Genomic DNA, 21,264 nt, shown 5'->3' on the forward strand with positions numbered 1-21,264 from the left:
ACAGATTCAAAAATAAACATGGGACAATTAATAAAATTTAAAACTCCTCATAGGCGGTTGAAGCCCGTGGTGTTTCATCAGGAATACCATTAAGAAATTCTTCAAGTGCATTTCGTTCTTCTTCTTCACTCTTTTTTCGAGAACTTTTTGATTTCTTTTTGCGCTTATCTTCTGAAAGATTGGAGTGAAAGGCCTCATCTTCACTATCAATGTGAATTTTTGATGAATCCACTGTCTGAATCTCGCTACTACTTTTCTCTGGAATTGCTTTATTCTTTACTACTAATTCATCTTCTGAGCTTGAAGAATAAGACTTAATTATCACCTCATCATTTACGGTAGTGTCATAGTCATCAATCACAACGTCTTCATCAAAACCGGTAACCAAATGATTTATCTAAAGAACATCAAAAAGTTCTGTTAAGTTTTTTTTGTTTTTTTTAAATTAAAAATTAATTTATTATTTACCCCTTCTTCGTCAGAAGATTCGCCGTCACCTTGAACTCTGTTTGAATTAGTTTTTTCAGAACTATCCTCATCCATGAGAAAATTATCAATACCAGACGATTCTGGAACAAAGTCTTCAACATTTTTGAAGTTCTGGGGAGACTGCTTGGCAGTTGTAGGAACGTCAATGCTCATTTTAGGTGAAGATGATTTAGGAGCAATTGACGATGAGGATACATTGGATTTGATTTTCTTAGGGGATGGAGTAATTGGTAAACTAGGAGTAGGAGCTGAATTTTGGGATAAAATAGGCATTTCATCGTTCACAGACTGTTGGGCCCCGAGCACTACATCCACTGTAGGAGAAGGAGCATGGCTCTCTGCAACTTGTCTCCTTATTTTCGTGACATTTTCAGAAAACGATTCGTATGACGACTCTTCTGACTCCGTCAATAAGTCAAGCTCCTGATGGGTTGCTATCATATCTCTATCATTTGTTTTCATTTGTGTAAGCAAGGAATCTCTTTGAAGATGTAAGAAAGGCAGGTTTAAAAATTTATGGAGAAACTTTAATCCAAAACCATTTCTCATGGATGACTCAGCATATCGTATCGTATTTTTTAATCTTGAAGGTACCTCAATCAAAAGATCGTCTATAACTCCTAGTGCTTGTCCCTTTGTTATCGTTCGATGGTGGCACTGATCTGCGAAATTACCCAAAATCAAAATGGGCAAATTGATCGGAATTTTTGGAAGCTGAAATATATAATACCAGAATGTATTTTAAAAAGTCAGGGTAGAAATTTAAGGAAATTACTTCTCTTTTGACGTAATCAAATGTCCAACTTTTAGTCATATCATATAAGATGACCACGCCATGAGCACCCTTGTAGACGTCGACAAACTCTGCATCAAGAGCAGGCTGTGGATTTGGAATATCACTTGAAGTTAGCTTAAGTCCTTGAAGTACAGGTCGCTTTTTACCTCGATCCACAACATCCCAAACTTCCACTGAAAATGAATTATAACGGTGAAGACTTTGGTAAAATAAATATTTATATATTGTCAATGTACGAATTAAAACGAAAGTTAATTAAAAAACAAGGATAAGGAGCAGTAATAACATTGAAAATTGAGTCATAATTGATAAATTACTAAAATTATAGCCCTTTACAAATTTGAAATAAAATATTTATATGGGACACCTTTCATAATAATGTATTCTTATTTAATATGTAAGGGAAATAATTTAAATATCATAGATTAGAATGCCTACTTAGCTTATAACTATTAAACATTTCCTTTGTAGTTAATAAGTGATCTTTTCCATTTTCTAATGAGCTGGACTATTTATCTACTTAAAGTTCGAGATAATTTATCCTTAAATAAATTAAATTATGATTACTTAAGTTATCTAAATACTAAATCGAGTTTATTCTGATTATTGTATTGGCCAAAAATACTATTAGAATATCCCTTTGTTAACGTTGAGTACTGTCAGGCATGACGCTCTCAACTTCTGTGAATAAAAAAAATCATGTATTGTTAAGTTAAGAGTGTGGATACATTGTCAATAGTGTTTGCATAAGTATTTTGATTTATAGTCAAATTTGGATAAAAGCAGCATCTCGGGTTAAAAAAAAAGTCACTCTTATACGAAGTGCATCCAAAGCTCGATTTTAAATGAATAAATATATACTTTTCCGTTTTCGTTTTCCCTACCCCCCACTCATACAAGAATTACATTTTCTCCAAGAGATAATAAAAAAAACTTTGGCAAAATTTGAGGCCTCTTAAGACATTTTTGGCGTAGTACAGGACATTTTAATAGGGAAAATGGTATTTTTGGGTTAAGATATGAGATTTTTTAAGAGCCTTTTGTACTGTTCCAGAGTTCAAAATTGAACTTTAAAAAAAAATTAGTTTTAGTTTTATCAGTAAAACCTATTGTACACGCTGTTTTTGATGATAAAAGGGATTTATCGTGCTCAATGATTGGCGGGTTCCCTGTTTTATCAAAAATAAAGTTCTTCCTTTTTATTCGACAACTATCACTTCAACTAGAGTTAAATTTTGCTATGTTATTATTGATAAAATAGGGAAACCGTAAATCATTATTTTGAACATCTTAAGACACCTTAATTTATGAATAACAAGGTATACAATATTTTTTACTGATTAGTCAATACTATTAAATACAAAGTGTATAATTTTTGACTCATAACCTCATATTAGTTGAGATGGTACAAATGGCCTAAAAATGGCTAATTTACATCCAAAAATACCATATATTCTGTATTAATAATATTTGAGGACAAAGATATTATTATATTAATTATTAAGTGGCACTGAATTGGAATCAAAGATGACACCTTTGACTATATCGTCTGTTGCTTTGTAGTTCCATTGGATGGAAGCAACGGATATTTCCTCCGTTGCTGTATAAGAAGGGTCCTTTGGAAATGAACATCCCTGGAGCCTTAAGAAGAGAGAAGACTTTCCCGTCATTCGATCTCCTCGTAGAAGGAGTTTCATGTTATAGTCGATCCCTTTGGCAAACTTTTTCTGGAGAGAGATAGACATGGGATGCGGTTCTTCAGATTTATTGATGGAGTGATTGGGAAGAGGAGGAGGGGGGTTGCTTCCACCCCCCGAGCGCAGCTTCTTCATGGCGGAAAACATAGTGAAGGAGAAACGCCAATAGGTTTCCTCAGTTCCCAGATGGAGAGTAAAGTAGACAGTACCAGTCTAGTAGACTAGTAAGTACCACCTACTTGATGGTAGTTGTAGCTCCACTACCTACCACCTTAAAAATCAAGAGTTCTTGCTGATGATGTCACCACTTTAGAAATTCCCAAATAAATAAACAGAAAATGACGTGTTTTGAGTAATCAAATGTAAAAACTAAAAACCGAGTTCTAATAAAAGCCACTCAATCTCTCATATTCTCTCCACATACTATTTTAATAATTATTTAGGGAAGACCGAATCAGATTGTCTAATTTTTGTACGTTGTTTTTAATGATATTGATAAATCAATTAAAAAGCCAATCATAGAGCTTTCAGATTATCGTTGATGTTGGTCATTTTAGGCTCCTGAATACCAAGTTTTGGATCTCAAAATAGAACCAAGAAATGAAAGGACTTAAAACATACACTTTATAAAAAATATATTCTCTGGTGCCTAGTTGTACTATATATCTTATCCTAAAACGATTTAAAAATAGGTTATTACCTCATTATACAATCTTATTTCCCTATTGTAGATAAAAATTAACTATTACAATCGAAAGAATAAGATCATTTTCTCTAATAATTCAACTTTTCCTGTCTCTAATACTGAATTACTAGATATAAACCAGGTTGTGCCCGGTTCAGGTTCAGTGGTTCTATCGGTCCCCGTCTCGGTTCTTTCATTTCAACATTTTTGATCTCGGTTCAGCTTTATCGGTCTCGTTTCTTTTTAATACATAATCAGTTTGGTAACAGGCACATAAAAAAAGAGATGTCACTAGAAAATTCAGACCCCCGAAATGATATTCAATGCAAATAGGGCCGCAGCTACCTTATACGCAGAGTGTGTTGTACACCAAGTTCCAACAGGGGACCTGAAAAGTCATATAAAGGGGGTCTCATTTTAAAATGTATTAGTGTAGGGGGGAGCTTTGTATAGTGAAGTTTGGAAACCCTGGGTTAAGGAATATTATAGTTATCATATAATAGGGCCCTGACAAGCTTAGTAGGGGACCTAGATCCATAATCTACCCCACCCCTTTCCTCTTGTATTTACACTGTCGAGTGCCCCTTTTCCAGATCCATAAGAAGCCCTTAGCTATTTGGAACTCAGATACAACTGTATCACTCTGGCAATGTAATAAAACCATTGAAAAACGGCTTTGTGCAATTGCACAAAAAAAAAAAAAGCGTCACAAAATTGACTTATTGATTACAGCTAATTAATTTTTAATAATATTATAGTTTATTTTCTTTATGTATTCTATATTGGAACAAAAGTACAAGAACCGAGACTGATGAGCAATATATTGCTTATCCGCAAGATCCGGTGAGGGCACAAACTTGGATAAAAGTCATTCATGCTCTAAATGATACAAAAAAATATATATATTTCTGAGGAATTTTCAGTTCATATTACTTTGATATAATTAAAATATCAGTGTTTATCATTGGCATCGAGAAGTATTCAATGCAGGTGTTGCGGCTTTATGTATTCATTTGATGAAATTTAATCAAGATTTATTGGGAATTCTGTCCATTATATGTAGTATGAATAAAAACTTTGAGCCCCAAGATGGTGTCTCCTTCAACTATGAGTTATGATAGAATTATTGACGTCAGTGAAAATGCTCTATAATATCAAAGTCAATCTATGTGATAATTAATATATAATAATCTACTCCTGCCTTCCCTACAACAAAATAAGTAAAGCTTAATTTCAATAGCTTCGATTTGAATTGCCGTGAATGAGCATGACGTCATAATATCATTTTGATGACCCGGCCCCTCTTTTCCTCTACTCTTTTTACATTTTAGCTGTGTAGTTGAGGAAGTTGTACATCATTCATTTCTTACTTATTAGTTATTATTTATTACTTAAAAAGAAGCGTGAAAAGGATCTGAGTGAGCCGTGAGTGACTCTGTATCGATCGACTATCACATCATCCATCCATTCCAAATCGCCATTTCTATTGTGTTCATCGCCCATGTAATAACTTAGGTCAAGAGACGGGATGTCGGGTTCTAAAGGAAAACATCTACTCATAAAAGGATTTCGTCTTACGGAGGAAGGACTGAATTTAACGGAGGGCAACTATGAAAAGGCTCTAGATTTTGATCTGAGGGAGATTGCACAACCCTTTTTCCCTTCGGAAATTGACAGACGAAGGTATAAAGCGCAATAAAGGCCGGATATTGACTCACGACCTTTGACCTTCTTTTAGTGTACACATGCCACTCATAGCTGGCATATTTGATATATAACTTAAGCCGAGTATAAGGGACCGATTAAATAGTTGGTGCATCAATATGAAAGCAATCTTGAACACAAGTCCAGAAAAGGAGAAAATCTCGATATACTTTTTTACTTCATTTATAGCTACAGCCCAATATTCCATATACGTATTTGGGTCTATTATAGGGGATTTTTATGATTAAAGATAACTATGTTAGACCCGACATGGCCTTTTAAATACATAAAATCGATCAATTTTGATTCTCTTATTGTAATTATCAACTTTTTCTACTTTAACTGCATTTAGCAACACACCTCAAGGGTTAATAAGTATTATTTGTTGATAGGTATTGATGATAATCCGTCAAATAATACAAATGTAATTCACACTCAATTTTGAAAAAAAATGTGTTATGTTCTAGCTTGCTTTTGTGATGACGGGCCATACATGTTAGTCATAGTGGTTTATTTAATTGAGTTTTGATTTATTATTCTCTTACACTATACATACTGTAGAACCCACTGAAGCCGAATTTTAAAGGACTGGCAAAATATATCTGAGATAAAAAGATCGAATCAATTATATAATCTATTCTAATTATGTAGTTTGGTACTTTCATAAATGTATGCTATAAACGAATATCCGTATTAAGCGTTGACGACTATATTATGGGGGTAATTAATTAATGGAGAACATTGAATTTTAGTTCTAGTTTTAGGGTTTTTTTTCTTATTTACGTGTATCTGCTAAGAATATATTTACTTATTGTTTTGTCTCAATGTTATTTTATGAGTTAGTCTACTTTTATAGAAAGTAAATTACTCGAAGTTTGCTTAGAAAATGTATCGCCCAAAATGTGGAGAACAGATTTAATCATCATAAGCTGAAAATGAAATCTTGTTATATTGTCGGAACAAAACCGTTTTTCGTCTTTTAACAAATCAGTTGCAATAGTAGATTTCTTAAGCAACGGAATTTAATAATACGTCAAAGTATATCAAAATGTATTACTTGCAAGTAGATAGTACAATTTATAGAATTTTTTTGTTTGTTTTTATAACATTGTTAAAAGAAAGAGTGTATAAGTAATAAATAAGTAATACTTTTTAAACCAAGTATAAGTACACATGTTTCAAGAATACTTAAGTATAATTAGTAAATTAAAGGTATTAAGTCCCTATAGTAGGAACCGGCCAATATGTTGACGTGTCGATTAATATAGAACTGATACACATTAATATATAGAATATACAGTAAATTCGGGTCTAATGACCACCTGTTTTAAGTGTGTCACTGCATTGTACAATTAATGTTATCTTTTCTCCAAATTATATTATATTCAATAAGTTAACTGAAAAAGAAACTTAATTTAACAATATCTGATTATTAAGACTATAATATTTCTATTTTTGGTTTTTCCTTTTTTTAAAGAATTAAATTTTTAAATATTATTTTTCTAACTGATACGATTTTTAATGCTTATATGTTCCAATTTTGTAGAATTTTGTTGTAAAAAGTCTTAAATTTAATGTAGTACTTCCATAGAGGTCCAGTGACTTTTTTTTCAATGAATCCATTGCCTAAGTTATCGTTTTTGACACTATTAAACATACATATATTTTTAAGAGTACTTTTTTAATTATATTTAATTAAAAAAGATGATTGGTAATTAATACTTATTTACACTTAGAAATAAGTTCCTAAAGGTTGATCATGGCTTTTAATTTTATCGCAAATCTGTTAAGCTAAATTATATACTTGCTGAAATGGCCCTACTTTGACATTTGTTTGATTTATTCTTACTTGGATTTCAAAGGTTAACTTGAAGTGAAGGAAAATCCATGAATTATCAACTTTTAGCCCCTAAATATCAGCTCAAAAAATTCGTATCAATAGGGCCTTACTATATTTGTATAAATTTACTAATCTTTTTCTTTTACGAAGATGTTTAAATTTCGAACTTAGTTTAATTCTAATTTATTTTTATATTTTAGTCGTAAAATAGACTCGTTGGAGAATAAAGATCGTGTTATCCTTCAAGTGAAATCCATTAAAAATGTATCAATACCAAAAATTGAAGAGTCTCGAAGTGGAATCCCTCGTTTATTAAAAATTGCGCTAACGGATGGTTTTACTTCAATGTTCGCCGTAGAGATTAATCCCTTAGATAATATTTCAACAGAGACACCTCCTGGAACTAAAGTTCAACTCATGGACGTTAATTTAGATATCGTGAGTGGATTTATACTTCTAAGATCCGGATCTATTAAAGTACTGGGTGGACGAGTAGATCGACTTGCAGAGTCATGGGAAATTTCTCGCAAATTTGCCTCATTCAAACGAGATTCAAGTAGTAGTTCCGGCCCTCCTCCCTGGGTCTCTTTTGGCAAGAGTATTGCTATACATCCTACATTGAATGAAAAAGAAGCAAACCCCGTTAATATCAAGCAAAATGGGAAAGAAGAGAGGAAAAGTGAAGAGCCATCTGAGTTCGACTCTCAGAGAAAGGATGCCATAGAAGAGGCCGCTAAATCCGGCTATCAGAAAGTATTTGGAGGTGGGTCACAGGAAATTAAGGATGGTAAAAAGGGAATGACTCGGCATGAAGAAATTGCTCAAAGGAAAAGGAACAAACGAGGAAACAAAGAAAATGAAGCAGATGCCCTCTCTGCAAAACCTCCACCTTCCTCACGTGTATGTCTCTTTGATTTCATGGAGAAAAAGATTCCGTCTAAGGAAAATGATGCGGGTGTAATGCTACATCATGACGTCCCCATCACTTTTGTGAAAGCATCTCAACCCGAATTGAATGAAGTGAAGCAGCATTCTGGAGCATCTTCTTCTAATAAAAACATCAATAAGAGAGAGAAACAAGCCGGTGGCAGATCCTACAATAATTCAAATAGTGGTTATAACAGTAATCATAAAACTAATATCAGTCATTCTCATCATAATCAGCAATCATCCCATGTCCAAACGAATGATAATTACCCAGGCAACAATACTACCAGCGATTCCAAAAATCGTAACAATAACCGGCGAAATGATTATGCAGATAAGAAGGATAATAGGAGAGATAAGCCGCATCAACAGCAGATTCAACAGCAACAACAACATAAACAGCAGAGGGAACCGCAACAACAGAAGGAACCACAACAACAACAGCAAAAACTGCCGGATCCTAACAAAAAACAACAACAACGAGGCCCCAATCCTCGCTCACGAAGAAATGAGAATTCTGATCGAGATTTTGGAGAATGGAATAACAGTACCTATACTGAGACTCAGAGTCAACGAAAGCCCTATGAAGAGAATCGGGGTTTCAGTAATAGCAATTATAAGGGTACTTCCAAAAAGAAACAGCAACAACAACATCATCATCATCAGTGGAAGGCCAATGATTTAGCTTTAGCTAAATATTGGGAAGATGGTCTATATTATCCTGTTAAAATCAGAGAAGTGACATCAACTACTGCACTTGTCTGTTTTGAAGGCTATGAAAATTTTGAAGAGGTTTTGTTCAAGGATCTAAAGCCTAAAGAACTCATGAGAAAGCCTCAACAACAAAACTCTCATCAGCATCATCCTCATCATTGATCCTCACCACTTAAAAGGAGCATTTCGTTTCCGAACATTTTCGATATACCTTTAACAAACAAACAAAAATATAATGTTCTCCTGATATGCAATGATAATTATTGTTTATTATTTTTTTCTGAAGGAGAGACCACCATGAATAGTTTTTTCATAAATAAAATATTTACATAGAATCAACGTTTATCTCCCATACGTCTTTCATTATTAGTACAAGGTAATTTGCAATGTGTTACGTTATTTCTTTTGAAGTTGAGTTATTGACCTCTCTTTTTTCTTGTTCTTCACCTTTGAATATCAATTGTGCAGAAAAGGGACGCACGCTAAAAAGTTTGCCAACCTTCCAATAGGCTCTAAGAAATAAAATGAAAGTGATTTTTTATAACTTTTTTATATATTACAAAGAAATAAGAGGTATGCATTTTGTTCATTAGTCTTTGATTCGAAGGGGAAGGTAAGTCCGGATTTTTTCAAATGTTAAAATGCCTAATATTTTTTTGTCCTTATTGACAATCTCTGATATAAAAAGCTTTTTACTGTAGAAGTTCATCCCTCCTGAAAACAAGAAAAGAAAGGAGCAGAACGGTGTTTTTGAGTTGTTTTTTTTCCCCCCTTGTGCAGATTGAGAACTTTGTGTTGTTCTTTATATTAACAAAATTAATGCTTTCTAGTGAGTCAAAAATAACTTTTCCCTACACGTGAAGTTGGTTATATATTGTGATACTTACATATTCATATATGTATACAAGACAGACAATGGGTAGTGGATTTATTCAACAAATTTTCGGTGAGATCAGCTTTGAGAAGAATCAATCCTTATGGATGTCAGATGATGATTCTCGCTTAGTTGAGCGCCTCAATCTACTTTGTCTCTTCCCTCAAACCTCATTTGAAAAACAATTCAATTCCAAATCCAGAGACATTTTCAAAAAAAATGACAAACTTTGCAAAGCTCTTTGCGAAAAGGCTAGTTTGGCAAATGCGCAAGGGAACTTAGAAATGGCTCTAAGTTTATATAATCAAAGTCTCATGTATTCGCCTGAAGATGAAATGACTGCTATTATACTTGCGGATAGAGCTTCCATTTTAATTGAAAAAGGAGAGTATGAATTGGGTATTAAGGACATAAACAAGGCTTTAGCATCCTCTTATCCCGAAAATTTATGTTATAAACTCTTTGAGAGACTTGGAGAATCACACGAAGAAATTGGACACTTTGACAAAGCTAAAGATGCATATAACAACGCTCTTAAAACTTTGGATAAAGCTATGAAACCAGGAACTGGGAAACGAAATTCCTTGGAATATCGAATCAACAATAAAATCAAATTTTTAAATAATAATCGAAATACTCCTAAAACGATATACCACAAGGCCAACAAGTCTCAACAGTATTTTAAAATTCCAAAAACGCATCAAGAAAGTAATTCGATATCATTTTTTATCATTCAATCATTATTTCATTTTACGAATTCTTCTTATATTTAAATATTATATTCCTCTAAAACACGTTGCTAGCAATGAAGTGTGTTTTTCATGGTAATTAATGATATCGAATTTATTTATCAATGTAGAATTCTGGATACCCGAATCTTATGAATGGCTTGCAAGTAAAATATTCTCCAACGAAGGGACGATATATCGTTGCTAATCGGGATATTGCTCCAGGGGAGCTTATAGCCGCTGATGAGCCTTATGTGTGGATTCTCGATAGGGACGAGGCACGAATCTACTGTTGGAACTGTTTGAGCAAGAATGTTGCACCTTTGCCATGTCCTAAATGTGTGAACGTTTTATTCTGCTCGGAAAAGTGTCTTAATGAGGCTTTGAAAGAATATCATTCCAATGAATGTGATATTATCGATTTACTTTATTCTGCTCAGGTTGGAGGATGGACACTTGCTTACAAAGCAATAATTCGAAATCCATGCGAATTTTATTTATCGAAAAGAGACGAGTTTCAAACTCATGACGAAAAAATGGGACTAAATGCATCTGCTACTAGTTCTTACGACTCCAAAGATATTTCTACATTTCATAATTTAGTGACTCACGACGCTTCAAAATTTAAAAAGGCACCAGAGCTAATGATGCAAGCTCTTACAGCTGTATATCTCTTTCGTTTGCTAGAGAAATCAGGTTATTTTAAGGAGGATTTGAACGACTCAACATCTATGTTCTTTATGAAACTTATCCATCATTACATGCGCTGTGTCTATTACAATACTCACGAGATTACGACAAATAATGAAAACGAATATGGAAAGTACACAATTCAACGGATCGGACGTGCTACTAATCCCACACTTGCGTTATTTAATCATTCTTGCGATCCTAATTATAGAAGGGTTTCCTCAGGAAGATGGACCTATGGATTTGCCAGCAAACCTATTCTAAAAGGTGCTGAAATATTCGACACTTATACACAAACTTTTGCCTCGGCGGATAAGGAAACGAGACTCAAATCATTGGAAAAATATAATTTCACATGTGAATGCGAGCCTTGTAACAAAGACCTTCCGACTCTTGAATTTTTACCAAAGGACATTAATAAAGGCCCTGTTAAGAAATTAGCAAATAAGTTGATCACATCCTTATCTCGGTTGTATACAAAGGATGAGAACATGGCTCGTAATCTTGAGATCATCTTTAAAATGTATAATGAAATGTATGGTCTCTTGCATGGAGCTCCACATCAATTTCTCATTCGTTCTGAAGCAGATGTTTATAATGCAATTATTGCATCCGTCGAGAAACTAGGAGTAGATAAAGTTTTTTCAGTTATGTTTAAGGCTTCCTCGAAATAAAAGAGTTTTTAAGACATATCAGAAAATTAAGTATCTAAATACAATTTTTTTTTTTTTTTACATATATCAATGTTTCATTTCAAAGTATCATAAATGCACATATAAATTCAGTAGTAAGTGCATTCACATATAACAGTATGGTGCTTATAATTGTGTTTCTGGTGGAGTTCTACATAAAGTGAAATCGTTAGATGGTTACATATTATTATCATAGACAAGTATCTTAATGTTTAATTTTGTATTTATATATGAATAATAATACTGATTCCATATATACGATCCATCTGAGTAAATGCTTCACTACAGTGTTAATTTTGTCAGCAATTTTTCAATTCGTCTCGTCTTCGTTTCGCCTATATACTTATTATTTTGTAAAGAAGATAAATATTTTTTATATAAATATACACATACATTTAGGAATTAGTATAAGATATAAATTGATTTTTTGATTACAAAGTTTATTTATTTTACTACATTAAATTAGATCTAGTCCTGGAATCTCCAAAATATCAGAGTGGGGAGGGGGGTCACAGTATTCATGCCCCAGGATAAAAAAGTATATAAATATTATTTTCTAAGAAAACCCCATATTTCCATGAAATATGCAAACCATTTATTAAAAAAAACCATTTCAGCAAATGTAATTGATATTTTCTAAAAAGGTGATTTAAAAAAGGAAATATAGAAAAGGGGCAGCACATTTATCTTTGACCCTGTTCACACTAATACTAGCCTTGACCTAGGAGCGTCAAAACAAATTCTAAAGGAGGCGCCAAATCGAAAGAGGATCTAAAGTTTATTTGGAAATTTATATGAGAAATTACTGTAATAAATAGATTAATTAAAAGAAACCCATACTTAATTAAATCTGTCCCCTAGTCGTGATAAAATTTACACAATAAAATGTATGCTACTCCGCCACTGCTGCCTGCCGAAACTTAAATAAAAATTATATTAACATATCAAATATTTGAAAAGTGCTAATTATTGAATTATCCTCATTACAAGAATTTTACATTCTTAGTTTGAAGTACTTTATGTAATTTTAGCTTGCAATCTGTTTGTGCAGGTTGTTACATGAACAGTTCTAAGAAAATTGGAGATGAAGGGATATTGCATTAACCAGTTAATTTGTCTTGGATTACTGCAATTCAAATGAACACTGATGGGAATTTAATCAGTTCAATAAACCCAAATAGTGACATTGTATAATTAATATTTTGAAGTACCTATAGGTGATAAGCATTCTATTGAAGGATTGGATATTACGCAGGATACTAATTTATTTGGAGGTAAAGTAATTTTAAAGTTGTTTTGTAGTTGGTGCATATATTAAGCGATTTTCAGTTTAGGCGATTTAGGAGTAGGTTAGTTTATTGTCATCAAATTACACTTTCATGATCATTCCCCATACGTCCATGGAACGGGCCGGATCATACTAGTCAAATACATATTTTCTTTACCTTTTCTAATAAAGTTTCATAATTTTTTTTTTTTTCAATCAGAATAATAGTAGAATTATGAAATCTATGTTCTTCGATGAGCTAAATAGTTACAATACACAACAGGGACGGCCTGAAAGGGGCTGCCTACACCTTTCTGCACATAACATTTTAGGGGTTGACATATTTTAGGGATAAGCAAATTGATATCTTTTTTAATATGAAAAAATTAAGGAAAGATAAATATTTGTTTGTTAGTTTTTAAAATATGAAAATAGTAAGAACAAAGCAAATGTTGTTCATTTGTAGGGACCCTAAAGGGAGAGGGGGGGGGGGTAATTTTAATACATATCCCTTCTTATGAAAGTAGAGCTTTATTGCAGCTTCGCTCGCAGTACAATGAATGGGTTGAAGCATGGTAATAAAATGCTGTAAAAATTATTGTTAGATATATTCATATCTATGAATTTGAGGATTTTTTAAAGAAAAAAATAAAGGGTGTAGCCAGTCTCTGTGCACCGTTTTTGAAAGTGTAGAAGCCAATAACTGTAATAGTTTAAAAAAAAAACATTTTTGCTCTTATATTTTGGTTGGCCAAACGTCTTCATTTATCCGTACATGTTATCTTTTTACATCCTTTGATAAAAAATCAAAGTTGTAGCCAGTGGGGGAGAAGCAGTCTACCTCTTTGACAAATTGAGAGGTACATCAATCCCACCAGACAGTATGGTCAAAATTGGGGGAAAAAATCGTATCCCCCCTCCCAAGTGAATACATTTAGAATAAATGTTTTGGACAATATAAAACGTAGTGTTTATGCCAAGTTTTTTATAGAGTAAAAACTTTGATCTTGAACGAATTTTGCTCATATTTGAATTGGAATGTCCAATACATTCTCCTTATAAAAATATAAATATAGCTACCAGAGTAGTCACTGCATAGATAACGAGACAGAAAAGGGCTGCAAGACTTCAAAGCAATCCAGTTTTTAAATAATTTTTTATCGACAGTCGGATTGAAAAGAAAGTCAATATGCGTCTGATAATGCCGAATATCGGCATTGATAAAATTAATTAATTGATAGGTCTATTCCTCACATGCTTTATATCTATACTTTGGGTGTATACTGTATATTATTTCTATGAAAGTGAAATATATATGTAATACCAAGTATATAAATTTATAATGTACTAATAATAACACCTTAAATATCAATTAACACTACCCCTAGAGTTGTATAAAATATGACTTCATAAAATAAAAGAAATCCAAAATTAACGAGGTTTTTTTGAAGAATGTTCGGGAGAAGAGGACACAGCTGTGAGAGAAAAGAAATGAACATAAATACAACTCCTTATCTTAGAAGGACATGTAGGCTAAAATTACTCCGATATCGATGCTCAATTATATGCAAATCCTAATTTTTCCTTGGTCAACACAATCATTCTTTCATTTCTGTGGACGTTCCTCTATGTACACCCACAAAAGTTATTACTTTATACATAGAGATTTCCTTCTCAAAAACAATAATTAAATAGTAACGAGCCTGTTAGTCCTGTTTTTCACAACTATAAAATTATAAGGAAGTATTTTTGACAGCATAACAAGAGTTAATTTGAATTCAACAAATCAATGTTGAGAACACTGATTAGCGGAAAAAAAGCAGAAAAATATACATCTGACAACAAAAAATCAGTCAAATCTAGTGTTACAGCCACCTGCATAAAGTGTGTCACCTTATTAAGCAGCCATATCCATTTTTCAAATTTAAAATTGTTACAAAATAAGAATCCTTGTTTAAGAGAGTCACTTGCACAAAGCAGTCGCTTCTTCAGTTTCCCTTGCCTGGCCGCTTTATACAAGTTTGATCTTAATGAGGTAACGTATACATTGATAAATATTAATTATATATTCGGGCAAGGATCATTGTAGATTCGAAAAAACAAAAAAATCATAAAAAAATGCATCAAGGGGGGAAAAAATCGTAGTCAGAAATGTTCAGGCAAAATTTGAATGCTCCCATTATAACTATTGAATAAATTGCGGATTTTTAACTAATGTTAACGTAGGGTTTGGTAATATATTTAATTGATAAAATCTTACTGTTCTAATTATATAAAAACTTCACTGAAATGAGCCCGACTGAAATTATACATGAAATGAATGGACACGATTTTTAATAAATGCTGCATTGGTACCTTTATTGCAACTCACAATCTTTCTTCTTTTAAGAAACAGCAAAAAGTCCCAAAACTACTTGATAGTTAGCCAATTCTTCTTAACTGTGAAATTATTATTATGTTATTCTAGGGAAATATTCACAGCTTAACAAGAGCTAATTTGAGTTCCTCCAATCAACGTTCAGTACACAAATAAGAGGTATAAAAATACATAAATAGACAGCTGACAATTATATGTCAGTGAGATAATGGGATGGGTTACACATTTTGCTTGTACATATATACTATACTGTTCCGTTTTCAGGTCAATATTTTTCTCCCTCCCGCACAAATAACTTTTCTGCAAGGGGCAAACAAAAAATTCATTTTGGCAAAGTTGCATACATCTTTGGCCATTTTTGGTATGGTACAGGGCATTTTAGTCTGGAAAAATGGTATAGTACAGTATTAAAAAGTTTGTCTTTATAAATTGATTCAAGGCAACGTTGTTATCATTTACAGAAACTTTATCGCACACAACATTTACGAGTATAAACAGACTGTGTGTGTATACCTACGTACAAGTAATCAATTAAAAAATATATATGTTTGAGTATTAACTCAATTCCTTATCTCAAAGCAAAATTTGTCAGAACATTCGTATAAGTAGGGGAGACAGGGATAAGCTGTCATATTTTGACTGATTGTAAATGTAAATGCGGTTAGTTTGCACAAATATAATATTTAACAAAAATCAAGAAAAGGAGAAAATATGTCCATTTTTTTTACGTTATATTATCCTACATACACGCTAATATATTATAAACATATTTTCCCCAACTATAGACATTGTATTCAAAGTTCCATGATAGTTTGAGATACCGAAATAATAAAAACTAATATTTAGAATCTTTGTATGATGTATGACTCATATGAGTCTGTATTTGGATTTAATATTGCCTTTCAAAATTATTAAATATATAATAAATTACTTCAGTGTATCGATGGATTTTTGCTACTGTATTTTATCTTTTTTTCAAAAAAAAAAAACAGAAGAAAAGGCAACTCTTTGCAACTATGGAATGAGTATTCTATCATTGACCATTGATTAGACCAGGAATTAGGATGGAAAACAGAAACGATGACAGTTGACAACAAAACACTGTGTATATTATTGTTTTAGTGAGTTAACTTTGTGTTGATGAATTAACTTGAAGAACCGCGCAATAGGGGGCCCTTGGCCACCTTACTTTTGAGAATTAAAATATAGACAGGTTGTCTATATTTTAATTTCCAAAAAAGTAAATATGACCCAATTAGTGTCCGTTTTAGGGGTTGAACATAAATATTTAGAAATGAGTAAAATTTAGTGTTAAATCTTGATTCTTATTTATTTTTGTAGATTTTTTTTAAATAAACAAAATTTGATGTAGGTCTTTCTTTTTATATAAATTAACTTTCATTGTATATTTTTTATTGTTACAGAAAATCCTCATTATTTATTAAATTAGGGAAAAAATCTGTCTTTTTTATAAGAACACATTTATTTTCTAAAAATCGGGTTAACCCATAAAAACGGCCTTTTTCATGAGTTTCTAAAAGAAGGGCTATATGTAAAGAAAAAAATAAGTTTAGCGAAAGGAGAAACGGTTGTTCCGTGTGCTCTTTTTTCTTTTTTTTTCATTATTTAATAGGTTGTCGTGGGTTAATTTCTCCATCTGAAGTAAAAAAATCCTCGCATATCCTTCGTGTAATCTGTTTTTTACATACATAAAATAAATATATAATTACAATATTTTCCCTGTACTAATGCTATTTTAAGTGTAGAAGGTTTTCCTCTTTTTAGCAGTAATTCATTTTCTCCCCCCAAAAATCAATAACAGGCAGCTGATGTTAACAAAGGTTTCAATTCAGTAATACCATATGTCTCACTCCCGCCTTCTCTTCGTACTCCTACAAAAATCCCATCTCTAGCCATAACATATACCCAACAAAAAAATATTTTATATTAAAATCACAGTTATTTGTCCATCCACTTTCCAAAAGGGTGTCTGTAGCCTGGATTTATAATTATTTTAGACCTTATACATGCTATAAAATATACTTTTGATGTTTCATAATATGGAATTTTAAGTAATATTTATTTGAGTAATTAGCGAATTTATGACGACTTATATTATTAATTAATTATTTTCATATCTTGTTTATGCATAGTTTCGTTTTTAATCTTAAATTCTGCAAAAAAAAAAATTATGCTTAATCAACATCAATCGAAATATTTTGCAAATCATGATTAGAAGTTGTTAATAGTAGATATTTGAAGAAGCAGGTTCAACCTGCCAGGTTATGACATTTATTAGAATTTCTTCTTTACGGAGTATAGGTAAATAGGGATAATATCAGGTTACTTACAGATTATTCTTTTAATCAAAAATAATCAATCATAGTAACTGATAACTGCTATTTGTTTAAACATTCAAGACTTTCTAAAAGGCTTAAAGAATCGATTTGACATATGCAATCAATTTATTATTTGTTAAGTTAATATTATACTCGCATACAATCATTTTTTAGCCATAAATTATTTCTAAGATTAGCAATATTATAATTAATTACCACTCTTAAAATAATATTGTAACAACCTTAGTCAAGGATGAAGCTGGCGGCTCAAACTTGAGTTTCACTTGAGTATTATTAAAATAAGACTTTAGACCAGTGCTGGGTTTATGTGGGCTCAGACATAACTTGAACCATGACCTTCTGCCGCCACCTGGAAGCCATTATTGCCGCTAATGACGGCTATATTAATGACTAAGAGAGCTCAAACACACATCTATCTATAATATTAATTTTTTTGAAATTCTTAATTAATGAATTACATCTTGTTGAAGTTTTAAAATTCAAAGTTTTCAGATTTTAATGACCACTTGGTGCAACAATCAACTTGAATATATATATATGCTAGCTGTGGCATTTTAATTTATAAATAATATTTTTTCACATATGAAGATGTATTATAATTTAAAACTACGGTTTGAAACATGTCTGGTGTAAATTTTAATTTTATGCTAGTCATTAAAAACACAAAACTCCTAACAACTTGTCTTCCCTACTTAAAATACACCAAATATTATGCAACTCGATAACAATTCGTTATCTTTTTGCTGATATTTGTATACCTATATGAATGTTGCTTTATATCTTTTACAAATGTATGTAAATAATAGGTTATTTTCATTGTTCAAATAAATATACCTAAAAATATCCCTCCTATAAAAAATAACAACCTTAAAAATCCTTAAGATTGCAATAGAAATAACGAAATGCTTCAAATTTAATAAATTTATTTGAATGATATACTACTATACGTTAGGTTTTCTTTTACACAAAAACTTATTCCTCACAAAGTTTGTCCAAACTTTTACAAACTAGAACCATATGTTTTGCGTCAGCATAACAACAATCTTGTACAAAAATAAAAAAGGGGTTAGTTCAAATTTATTTCTTTACTACATATATATATACAACTCAATATTTCAGAGACATACTTTAGGCAATTCTCAGAGCGTCTACAGTGGGTGGGCTGAAGGGCCTGTAGACCCCATCAAATATTTTTTTTTCTGCATCAACGCCAAGTAAAATTATTGGTTTTTTTTTTTAAATTTAAAAACTTTATGTTCAAAGTAATATTTTCTAAAGAAAAAAATCATTCGGGCATATCAGGCTCTTAAAAAAATTAGAAACAGCCAGACAGCCCTGATTAAAGGCCATGCATTCGAACTTTTAGAATGAATTGAATAAAGATTTATAAAAATTTTATTTACAATTTAGAATCTTTATTTGATTTAAGAGAATTATATTTTTTGTGTAAGTGAGAATTGTTCACAATTTAATTAGAGATCATTCGAGTTCAACCAAAAAACGTTCAGAATACTAATAAGGGACAATATAATTTTTATGGTAGTAATGGGATTACACCAAGTTAATGGACATTTATATTAAAAGCTTTTATCTATTTGTAAAACAATATTGCAACATAGTAGTAGGCAATGTTAATAGAAATACAAGGTTATACCATAACGCGTGTACGACTGATGTTTGACTTCCACCACGCCTTTAATATTGACATCATAGTAGATGACTGGTTGCGTGTTTTGTAAGAATCTATTTTTCTTACCTAGCAGTCGGTATTATTTATTAAATTGAAAATTCTAGCAATATTGACGTCATAGACTATGTCAGGTTGTGTGTTTTGTCAAAATCTGCCTGTCTTGCATAGGAGTCGGTACAATACATCAAATTGAAAATTCTACAATGCCCGATAACATGATGGTCTAACCTTGTATTTCTATTAACCTTGGCAATAGGGAAGATCGGGGAAGTTACAACACGGGAAATTAAACATATATTAGCCAGAAAAATACCCTGAAGATTTTTTTGAGAGTAAATATATCTGTTCCTTAATGTAAATCTAATTATATCCTAATCTTTTCCAACTGATGGAAATTTATTAATTCTACCTAATGAAACGTCTATTAATTTATTAATAATAGAATGTTAATGTATCTAATGTTTTTAAGTTTATAAACCAAATGTGATATTTTTTAACTGTTTCAACCGTCCCTGGCTCCGGCAACTGTTGCAACATTTGACGAATTTAATTCAAATGCAAGTTCTGGAAAAACTATTGACTGGTATAACCTAAAAATATATTAAAACAATAGCCAACATATGTAGATTTGTTCTGTTAAAATTTGGTGAGTCTAAGTCAAACAAACTCGGTGTAATCGAGCCAAAAACATAAACTGTTCCAATTTTCCACGGTTTTTTACATTTATAAAATACTGTTTAAGCATTTTTTTTTTGGTTTTTTTGTTTATATGATATATTGATTAAAAAGGGAAATTTAATTCTACAGTCATATAAAGTCATCAACAGATTGTAGTACATTTGGAAAGTAAGGATTTTGGTCTTAGTGTGTTACATGAATTCCTTCAAAATGTTTTAACTACATCGAGTAATAGTAAAAAAAATATCACCAAAAACGTGTTTGATAGTGTTTTACAGTTGACAATCATAGCCATGTTTCTTCTTTGGTCTCCCCTACTTCCAAACATAGGTAAAAAGAGTAACTCTATAGTACATTAATGAGAAAAAGTCTTAGAAAAGTGGATGAAGTAAGATTTTGAGTTCAAATACATTGCATATTTCAAGTTGCAAGGGGACGTATGAACGTACATGCGAAAGTATGAAGATTTGTTTACCATAAATTTGACGCATGTTTTCTAATTTTAAAGGTCAATATTTTTCTCTCCTTACAAAAAACTGTTTTCTGTTGGGGATAATAAAAACGGACTTAAGCAAGGTTTGAGGTCTCTCAAGGCATTTTAGCGTGATATAGGTTGTTCAATGATTTGTTGTATCTCTGTTTTATCAAACATTATAGAAGATAATATTCCACCTTTTTTTCCATCATCTATCACCAGGGACGTCTGCGGCGGGGGGAGGGGCTGTAGCCCCCTCCCAAATATCCCAAAAAATTAATTCTTCAATTTTTTTTTCCAAAATTTTATTTTCTCTGCATAGCTTTGGATTTTTGAAGTTTTTTGTGAACAGCTGTGGATTTTTGAAATTATTTTACAAAAAATTTAATTTTTTGAGGATAGCTATGGGTTTTTTTTAAATTTTTTTCCCCTAGCCCCTCCAAAATATATTCCTGCGGATACCCTGATCACTTTAACAGAGGTTAGAGGGGGAAAGAGGCTGTAGTCAAGAATAGTCTGAGGGATCTTAAACTTTTCCAAATTTAGTTATTTGATTGTCTCTAGCAGAAAAAGTATTTGTG

At 31.9% G+C, this 21,264-nt stretch overlaps 3 protein-coding genes across 4 annotated transcripts; 2 read left to right on the forward strand and 1 right to left on the reverse strand.

The window, feature by feature from the left end:
- Positions 1–37: 37 nt before the first annotated feature.
- On the reverse strand, positions 38–3,353 carry LOC121117057 (rab-like protein 6). 2 transcript variants are annotated; one of them, XM_040711357.2, is made up of 4 exons: positions 2,820–3,353; positions 1,265–1,458; positions 469–1,203; positions 38–397 (listed from the first exon to the last, which is right to left on the reverse strand). In XM_040711357.2, the coding sequence occupies exons 1-4, from the start codon at positions 3,127–3,129 to the stop codon at positions 38–40; spliced, it is 1,599 nt and encodes a 532-aa protein (XP_040567291.1). In that variant the 5' UTR covers positions 3,130–3,353. The 2 variants fall into 2 exon arrangements, with proteins under 2 accessions (XP_040567291.1, XP_071744111.1); XM_071888010.1 differs by lacking the exon at positions 2,820–3,353 and adding an exon at positions 1,724–1,881.
- A 1,615-nt stretch (positions 3,354–4,968) lies between these two features.
- On the forward strand, positions 4,969–9,191 carry LOC121117110 (uncharacterized). Its single transcript, XM_040711411.2, has 2 exons — positions 4,969–5,350; positions 7,412–9,191. The coding sequence occupies exons 1-2, from the start codon at positions 5,196–5,198 to the stop codon at positions 9,012–9,014; spliced, it is 1,758 nt and encodes a 585-aa protein (XP_040567345.1). The 5' UTR covers positions 4,969–5,195; the 3' UTR covers positions 9,015–9,191.
- Positions 9,192–9,426: 235 nt separating this feature from the next.
- On the forward strand, positions 9,427–12,259 carry LOC121117093 (SET and MYND domain-containing protein 4). The gene is made up of 3 exons (XM_071889001.1): positions 9,427–10,434; positions 10,530–10,540; positions 10,586–12,259. Exons 1-3 carry the CDS (start codon positions 9,750–9,752, stop codon positions 11,816–11,818), a joined length of 1,929 nt encoding a protein of 642 aa, XP_071745102.1. The 5' UTR covers positions 9,427–9,749; the 3' UTR covers positions 11,819–12,259.
- Positions 12,260–21,264: the final 9,005 nt, after the last annotated feature.

This window comes from Lepeophtheirus salmonis, chromosome 1 (genome assembly GCF_016086655.4).
Source record: "Lepeophtheirus salmonis chromosome 1, UVic_Lsal_1.4, whole genome shotgun sequence".
Lineage (NCBI taxonomy): Eukaryota > Metazoa > Arthropoda > Copepoda > Siphonostomatoida > Caligidae > Lepeophtheirus > Lepeophtheirus salmonis.